The following is a 9,744-nucleotide window of genomic DNA, read 5'->3' as shown; positions in this document are numbered from 1 at the left end:
CTACGGAGTACATTTTGGAGGTATAACTTTAAATGTGCATGTAGGCATTTTTTTATCATCCTGAAATATTTCATCATATAATTCTGGCTTCACTTGTCCTGTCCACGAGTCAATAATTAAAAGAAATTTATTTTTTTGAACATATGGCATTAAACATTTCTCTAGAAAATTTTTATAGAGAGTAGTTGTCAGTTTTCCTGATTTTGATGATGTGACAATAACATTTTTGTATTTTTTTAAATATTCTTCTACGTTTTTCTTTATTCTTGGCCCAAAATCACCTGTAGGCTCTTGCAAACAAATAAAAACATGTGGTAGTAATTTTCCAGATAATGTTATGCTATATTGTGCAGTATATGAGTGTGACACCTTGGTCATGTCTTGTACTTTTGCAAACACTGTTTTGCTTCCTTTTTCCGTCAGTGTCCTATTAAACATTGATTGGTATTGACATCCTGAAAATATGAATTTTAAAAAATCTAATGATTAACTTCGATTAAATTTAATAATGGAATAAAAAATAATTAGTTTACCGTTCGAAAATTTATATACCTGTTTGATCTGTATTAATAACGAAGTCACTATCGAAGTTAGATATCAATTGTTTTGTTTGAATGCGAAACATTTCTGCAGAGGCGATAATTTCTGGCATGGTGTGAACTTCTTTGTCTGTTACAAATTTTGTAATTTTGCGTTGACGAATGTTGTGTCTTTGTTTAAATTTTTTTACCCATGGGTCGGACGCTGTAAATTGAAGATTAGGAAACTGGCTGGCTGCAGCTAAAGCCCATTGCTGCAAATTTCGTGTAGTCACTTGTTGATAATTTTGTCTTGCCTCGACGAAGCGGTCATACGTCCAAGAATCAATCACATGATATTTATCAAATTTACTTCCACCATGTTCAACATCTTTTTCCCATACTTTCAAATGATCCATTCTCTTCAAATGACTACATCCATTTTTTTGTAATGTCTCTAGTTTCCATGAAGGGTGAGCTTTTGCTATGTTTAAAACTTTAATTTTATATTCCAGAGGAATATAATCCATCATTTTTTGTTTTTTTTTTTTTTTCATCTGGAACATAGTCATCAACTGAATTATCTTCTACTGCTTCAAAATTTCCGTCTGGGCATTCTTCTTGAAAATGAATCAATTCTTGATCGCTTACGAACTTCTTTTTATTTAACATATCTAACGTATTATCATATAATTCTCTACCAATCAACATAGCATCTTCAGATAGAGTGTCAGAAGATGTTTTTGCAATTAAATCACTTTCAAGAAGTAAACCTTCATAATACACTACTCCATCTTTTAGCCGTTGCTTCGATAAATCACTATGTAAGGATGTATCAGGAGTGTTTTCATCTCCATGAGAAGAACTGGCTTCGCTTGATGACATTTTATAAATTATAAAACAATTTTTAAAGTAAATTTCACTGCACAAATACGTCTGTTCGTGTCGAAATTCAGAAACTAACTGCTATAGTCAAGCTTCTGAAAAAGTAGTGAGACTAACATAGGTTCAAGGACAACAACATGACTATTCTTCCGGTGGGCCAACAGAGCTCGAATCGATGTACAGTTTACAATAACTCGAGGACAAGAATTATTGTACCCTCATACCATATTCGACCCTTCTTATTGTCTGGCGCAGGTATATATTTTTCAGTTAAACTTATAATGAATATGAGAGTTATAAGAATTATTCATGAATTACAAATATCTCATGATATACACCGTAGATAATTTATAGAAATGAAGTTGAAAATAAAAAAATATTTTATTAAAGAATAATTTAATGTATCAATTATTTACCTATTAATATATTATAGTGCTGAGTAAAAAGTAAACTTTGAGTGCGTTTTTCTCAGCCATTTTTGAGTATTGCACTTTAGTATTTCAGAGGTAGTATACCCACATGGTGTACTATCACTGCGTCAAAGATTATCCAAATTCGTTTCCCCAAGGTCGTATCCTCCCCTTGTAAGTAACTAAACTGTGAATCTTTTTAAAATTTTGGGATTAGATAAATTACGTATTTATTTATACGTATACTTAATTTCAAAGCTCAAAATTGGAAATTATTTTTTACATTAGATTCGCTCGAACCTTCTTAAGTAAAAAAATTATTAAATCAAGAAATTTTTCTTGGTTTAAATAATTTCAACTTGATTAAAGAATTTTTCACTTGATTCAAGCTAACTTTTTTTTTTTATATGAAGCCTTGTTAATTAAATATTGGTTAACTCTTGAATCAAGGCTGGCAAACCAAGACTCGTTACATAGACATTGGCTGGGTCTTAGTCCAAGAGTAGTAAACCAAGACTTGTCACTTGAATATTGGCTGGGTCTTGGTCCAAGACTGGCAAACCAAGACTTGTCAGTTGAGTAGTGGTCCAGTCGTGGGCCAGTATTGTTCGGCCGAGTCTGGGCAAGACAGGCCCCGTTGTAGATAATTTTTTTCCTACAAGGGTAGTATACTCTCCAGTAGGAGGTGCCCTGGTTGCAGACACAAGCGATCGTAAGGAATTTTAATGGACCCAAAATTCGAACTCTATTTCAGGATGTAAATTTTATAGGAAAAATGAACGAGACGGAGAGTAGCTTGGGTTAGTTTCAAAAATGTGTCTCAAAACTTTTTAGGAAATAAAAAATGCGAAAACTACAGGACGTTAGTAGAAGAATAGGTGACAAATTGCAAAAATTTGGGTCGCTTAATGAACCCCAAACTACACTGATAAAAAAATTGACTTGACTTAAGAGCCAAACTCTTGAACCAAGAATACTATTTTGAAGAAAATGATATTCTTGAGTCGAGAGAATAAATTCTTAAGCTAAGAAATTATTCTTGGTCTAAGAAAATTTTTTTGAGTCAAGAATTTATACTCTTGACTCAAGAAAATATTTTTCTTCAAAATGGAATTGGTTCTAGAGTTTGGCTCTTGAGTCAAGTCAATTTTTTTATTAGTGTACACTTTATGGATTCTCACGTCGACCACTGACAGATTTTTGCTGCATGCTAATAAGAGAAGTACCAGACGAATACAGAAAACGTAAAAGGAACACACTACGTAGGTCATTTTAAGATAAAAGAGTTCGATACAAACAAACGACTGTTTGAAATTCGTAAATATGGTTTTATACCTTCTCCTTACATGCTATTTTCTAGAAATTTTAAAAACTTATCAATTTTTAAATTCTAAGATCATATTCCATCCACGAAAATACACCCAAGTCATTAATAATCGTGTTTAATAAATTATTTCTTATATTTACAACTGCAATTTTCCCGATTTTTTTGATTTTTAAAAATTTTGAAACGTTACTGGCGTAAAAAAAACTTCAGATTCTAATTCATACTCAATCTGAATCCAAAAAATTTTTTTCATCGATAATTTCGATTTTTTTTGATTTATTGAAATTTTTTTCGGTTTTTCGCAATTTTTTTTGAATGTTAACGGCTCAACGGGCGAATTAACATTTAGATTCAGATTCAGTGAATTGAAGTACATAAAAATCATACTTGCTCCGGGTCCATAAAAATTTTTTCATCGTGACTGCGTTTGCCTTTTTTTGGGTTTTTTGAATTTTACTCAAATCTAGACGGTGACTGGGTCAAACAGACTCCAAATTTGGATTCAGCGGGTCGAAAAACATGTCGGTAGGTGGGTCCGGTCGAAAGTACAAACAACTTTTTTTTTTCGTATGCCGGTGCAATTTTGCAATAAGCTTAATTTTAACCTCGAATAACTTTCGGAGGATTGAATTTATCAAAAAATGATACCAGAAGAGACCTTTTTTATTAAGCGTTCAATTTCCTATAAAAATATTGATTGTTCGTTCGATGAAGTTGGTTCAATCAAGAGAAATAAAAATCCAAACTTTCTGGAAATTTTTTTTCCGTGTTAATTAAACGAAAAATAGAAAAATTCAGTTCGCGACCTCTAAATATTAATATTAAGAACTCAAATTTTAACTGAATTTTTATTGTGGTATCTTCTAACGAAATTTCAAGAACTTTTTGAAAAAAAAAATTAGTTGATTTTTTTGGCACACCCTAATATATATAATATATATATATATATATATATATATATATATATATATATATATATATATATATATATATATATATATATTTTGACGTTATTTTTTTGACCGGTGTCTATTTAAAATGAACGTCACTAGCGCCAACGGATTTTTTGTGATTTTAAGTCGATATTCCAAGGCCAAAATTTTATAGAAAATAATTGAGAGGATTAAAAGTGAGTCTTTAGCGAACCTTCAGTGAGTTCTTAGCGAGTCTTTAGTGAGTAGAGTCCGAGTGTAGATGCCGAGTAACGAGGAGCTACAGTTTTAGTGTGAATTTAGAGTTACAATTACAGTTGAGATTTTGAGAATTTTGAGATTAGAGTCAGTTTTAGAGTAAAGTTTTGGAAAATATTGAGGTTGAGTCATTTAAGGTTTTTATTGAGTTATTTTGAGTTTTGAATTTTGAGTTTTGAGTTTCGAATTTTAAGTTTTGGGTTTTGAGGCTGCAGAGTATGTGGGTAAATCAGCGTTACCGAGGAGCGGGACTATAAGTCACCCGGTTTCGTTTGATGTGAGACGTTGGTCTAACCCTTTGAGACTTCCGGATGGAATGCCTAGGTCTGGTTGAGCCGCAGTAGATATACAAGGCCGGTTCTGACCCCCGATAAAGTAGATTCCTGCATTACCGACGGTGCATTTCTGCCTTATCGACGGATGTTTTAGCTCTGTTTTACCTGTTACCGACTGTGGGGTTGTCATCGATTTGGTGATTGAATTTGACCGACTGGGTTTATTATCGATTTGGTGATCGATGGGGATCTGTTTTATCTGCTGCGGGATGATTATCGATTTGTTGATTGATTTTTACCGTCATTTTTGAGGTCAAAATGCTACCACCCCAACAGCACAGCTGATAGCGTGTATTAGCTGTGGTGTTGATGTGATATGCACTTATTTGATGTAATGATGAATTTTATATATATTAAAATGACTTGTAGTATGAGTATATGCGAGAAAGTTCGATACTTAGGCCGCTCTGGTGGTGAACTTTCGATGTTGGTATTGAAGTCGCCCTGCTTATCGAGTTGGGGTAAAGTTTTATCGACAGTTTGATAAGTAGATAGATAGATAGATAGAAAAATTTATTTGATCCTAGAGTTCTAAGCTCCTTCAGGACCATCAACAATACATAAATTTTATCATTTACATGTATACATTTGATACAGTGTTTTTAATACAATTTAAATATTTGATATTAAATTATTAAAAGTAAGAACATATTAATTCTTAAAATAATAACATATTAACAGAGAAATAATAACATTAACATTTATTGTAAGAAGAAGTCATAGCAAGCCTGTTAAAATTGTTCGAAATTGTCAATTAATGTAATTTCGGCCGGTAACGAGTTCCAAACTTTTATACCATGAATTAGGAAAGAGTTTTCATAAATTGCACAATTACTTCTTGGCAGACGTAGATAATCATTCCTGACGTCACCTCTCCTTAGCACAATCGGCAGAAATTCTAAATTCGATTTAAATAATTGACAGTAATTTAACTTATTTTCTTTGTAAAATAAACAAGCTATGAAATAATCTCTTCTAACATCAAGTTTTAACCAGCCTAATTTTTTATAATACGGAGTAGTGTGCTCAAATCTCGAAATTTTAAAAATATATCTTATACATGAGTTTATTTTACGCTGCAATCTATGCTGTAATTTGCCTGAGATGTTTGTATAAGCAGCACAGCAGTAATCGAAGATGGGAAAAATCAAGGTCGTAACCAATTTTATGCGTAACTGTTCATTAAAAATTTCATTATTAATTTTTAGTTGCGCTAGCGTTTTCATCGCACGAATACATACGCTTACAACTTGATTCTCCCACGATAGAGTATTATCAATTATCAAACCCAAGTATTTAACTGATTGTACATATGGAATCACATGATTACTGACAATTATATTTTGGGCACTTTTACAAAAATTACTGCTAACTCTCTGCCTACTTCCTAGTATAATAGCACTAGTTTTTGTAGCATTCAATTTCAAGCAATTTAAATTGCACCAATCAACAATTTTTTCTATCTCATTATTCAACATAGCAACATATTCATTAATTTGCGATGGGCAACATGAAGCATATATAATTAGATCGTCTGCATAAAATAAATATTTACATTTTAACCGTTTCGCAAGATCAGAAATATATAAAGAAAAGAGTAAGGGTCCAAGCACACTACCCTGAGGTACGCCATTTATAATATCCTTCCAAGATGACTCATGGCTATTGAAATAGACCGACTGTCTTCTTTGAGTTAAGTAAGAGTTAATCCAATCTATTGATGAATCAGAGAAGTTCATAAATTGTAATTTATGCAATAAGTAGTGATCTATGTTATCGATTGGGGGTATTGACAGTCGGTTTGATACCGAATGATGTTCTGTTTTATCGATGTGGGTTAAAAGTTTTTTGAGATTATCATCGATTTGTTGATCGATTGTTTGAGGTGAAAAAATTTTCGCGTCGTCATCGTGAATTTTAACGTTTTTTATCCTCTCCTCTCTCTCGATTACGTCATGTTTTTACGTCATCCGACAAGTTTAAAACTGTTTTTGGCGTTGTCATCGTTGGGTGGGGATCGTTGGTGGGGAGTTATACTTACTTGCCTCCAAATTTCAGTCCTCTGCTTGCAGTTACTTCAATCCAGTTGCTTCAATCAGTCGTTCAGTTTAAAAAAAACTTGTGTCTTTTGTTAAAAATATTTAAAATTGTGGGCTCTACAGAAAATCAAGTAAGTCATTTATTTCATTACTCTATTTTATAATTAATTTCTACTATTATTATTAACTATTTTTCTATTAATTTCTTAGCTTAATAATTCAAAAATGGATTTGAGTGCTATCAATAAAATCAACAACTTACCAAACTTTTTACCAACTAAAAAGTTTGAAGAACTGCAACTGGAAAAGATTTATCAAATCACTGAAATCAAGAAAGTGAAAACAAAATTTGGACCAAAAATTTTGGGAACATTGGAAAACGAGTTCACAATCTATTTTCCATATCGAACCAACCGACATCTTATTGATGATGAAGACCAGTTAACTTCGCTGATAGAATTGGCTGCAATAGGAGAACTTCACTTAAAATATTTGGGAACAGTTTTTCACAAGTTTGAATTTCTTATTAAACCTTTATAATGAAGAATGAAATATAATTTAATCCAATTAAATTTATGTTAAAAAAATGTACTTATATGTGGTCTTAAAAAAAAAGAAAAGAAAAATATACATGAAAAATTTACCGAAAAAAAAATTTTTTTATTTCCAACATCTATATCTAATTACAAAACATTTTATTTTTTTCTTATTACCTAAATCTTAGTTTATAATAATCTTGGTCTTTTAACTGTTTTTTTACATATTAAAGATTCATTACAGCTTGATATTTCATGACCCCATGGTAAAGTATCTGTACTATTTTCGAGTAATTGACGTTTATCGTCTCCCCAACTTAAAGCTAATTTTTCTTTTTGGAGCATCGTTTTAACTTCATGCATCTCACTTCTTATAATATACTGATCTTTATTTACATTTATATGATCCATTAGACATTTTTTATAATCATCAAACGTGATAGTTCGCAAAGTTGAATTTTTAACACCTTTTGCACGCATCTTAATCTTATCATCTTCCTCAGCATTATATATTTTAAAACAATAAAGTTTTGCCCTAAGCCCTACAAATTCTGACATAATTTTTCCATTGTTTTCATCTTTCATTAAACCTAATACTTTTTTATTAACTAACGGTATATTGTAGATATTATTAAGTGGATAGTCGGAGGTATCAAACTTTGTAATATCACGTTTGATGATTTCATATATATTAGGTACTGTAAAGTGATAAATTAGGCTATCTGTATCTGTGTACATTAATTTAGAATCCTCATTTTTGAAATTTTTCTTTACATAATTATAGTGAAAGTCATATATATAAGTTTTTGACATGTCTAAAATACAAAAACCTACATAGATTGGTTTATTAAATTTCACTTTTACAACATTCATTTGAATAATTATCATACTTTTATCAAAAACTGTAAGACTATGAAAATTTGGTTTGCAAATCATATCAGATGCACCATATCTACCAGACCATCGTGTGACTATTCTAACATCTTTATATTTTCTAACATTCTCCATAGTCTTACCAAAAACTGAATTGTTCATTAATTTATAAATTTTGGTTTAGAATATGTAAGGGATCTGTATTAAATTCTAATGTAAAAACTATTCATCTTTTAATAATACAAACTAATATAAATTTAAATATGAAGAGCGATGATTATGATAATTATAAACCGTTTTATCATTTTGCATTAATTAATAATTTATCAGCTTTAGTAAGAAGTAGTGTTACAAAATCACGCAAACAACATTTCTTCTGTGATCGGTGCTTAAATAATTTTAAAATAAGAGAATCTTTTGAACGTCATAGAAAAGATTGTTTCAAAATTAATAAAGTTCACATGGTATTTCCAACGGAGGAAAATAAAATTTTTAAATTTTTAAATTTTCAAAGACAGGATACTGTACCATTTGTTATTTATGCAGATCTAGAATGTACACTGACACCTACCGATGATGATACAGATATTCATATTCCTCATAGCATTGCATTGTACCGCTTTTGTAATTATGATAATAAATTATCGAGATTTGAAATTAATCGTTCAGAAAATTGCATTGACTGGTTTGTGGGTAAACTTAAAAATTTTGCTATTGAAGTAGATTCATATTTAAAAAATCCAATACCTATGAAACCTTTGACTAAACAACAATTAGAAGAACATAAACAGGCAAATATTTGTTATATTTGCGAAAAAAAAATTATAAATTCTCAAGACAAATGTTACGATCATAATCATTTTACGGGATATTACAGAGGACCTGCTCATTTATCGTGTAATTTAAATTATAAAAAATCTCATACAATACCGGTAGTTTTTCATAATATGTCTGGTTATGACTCTCATTTTATAATAAAATCTTTAGTTAAAAATTTCAAAGGTACACTTGAATTATTACTAATCAACAAAGATCGTTATATTGCTTTTACTAAGTATGTTGAAAAAACATGTGTTAATCTAAGATTCATAGACTCATTTAAATTTATGGCCTCTAGTCTAGACAAATTAGCATCGAACTTAAAAGAAGATGATAAAAAGATAACACAACTTCATTATAATGATCTTGAAAAATTTAGATTAGTCATTAGAAAGGGAGTATTCCCGTATGAATATATAACATCGATAGATAAACTCAATGATACAAAATTACCTGAGAGGAAGCATTTTTATTCGAAATTATCCAACAGTAATGTAACCAAAAAAAATTACGCATTCGCTCAATTAATCTGGAAAGAATTTAATATAAAAACATTAGGAGAGTATTCTGATTTATATCTTAAAACTGATGTTCTTTTATTGGTTGATATATTTGAAAACTTTAGAAGTAATTGTTTAAAAACTTATCGTTTAGATCCTTTACACTACTATACAGTACCAGGGCTAGCTTTTGATGCAATGTTAAAGTATACTGGTGTTGAGTTGGAATTATTAACTGATTCGGAAATGATGCTATTCATTGAAAAAGGTGTCAGAGGTGGTGTTTCTCAGTGTACGAATAGATATGCATTA

The 9,744-nt window shown here is 30.6% G+C and overlaps 1 protein-coding gene across 1 annotated transcript; it reads right to left on the bottom strand.

Moving 5' to 3' along the window:
* Positions 1 to 937, bottom strand: LOC123269650. The gene is made up of 2 exons (XM_044735483.1): positions 553 to 937; positions 1 to 455 (listed from the first exon to the last, which is right to left on the bottom strand). Exons 1-2 carry the CDS (start codon positions 935 to 937, stop codon positions 1 to 3), a joined length of 840 nt encoding a protein of 279 aa, XP_044591418.1.
* Between the last annotated feature and the right edge of the window lie 8,807 nt (positions 938 to 9,744).

The sequence above is a fragment of the Cotesia glomerata genome, linkage group LG7 (genome assembly GCF_020080835.1).
Source record: "Cotesia glomerata isolate CgM1 linkage group LG7, MPM_Cglom_v2.3, whole genome shotgun sequence".
NCBI classification, from domain to species: Eukaryota; Metazoa; Arthropoda; class Insecta; order Hymenoptera; family Braconidae; genus Cotesia; species Cotesia glomerata.
This window is presented reverse-complemented; position numbering and strand designations above follow the sequence as displayed.

Coding starts and splice junctions, on each gene's coding strand:
- LOC123269650 (XM_044735483.1), bottom strand. CDS start 937: ATGGATCATTTGAAAGTATGGGAAAAAGATGTTGAACATGGTGGAAGT. Junction 456..552: donor TATTAATACAGATCAAACAG/GTATATAAATTT, acceptor TCATATTTTCAG/GATGTCAATACCAATCAATG.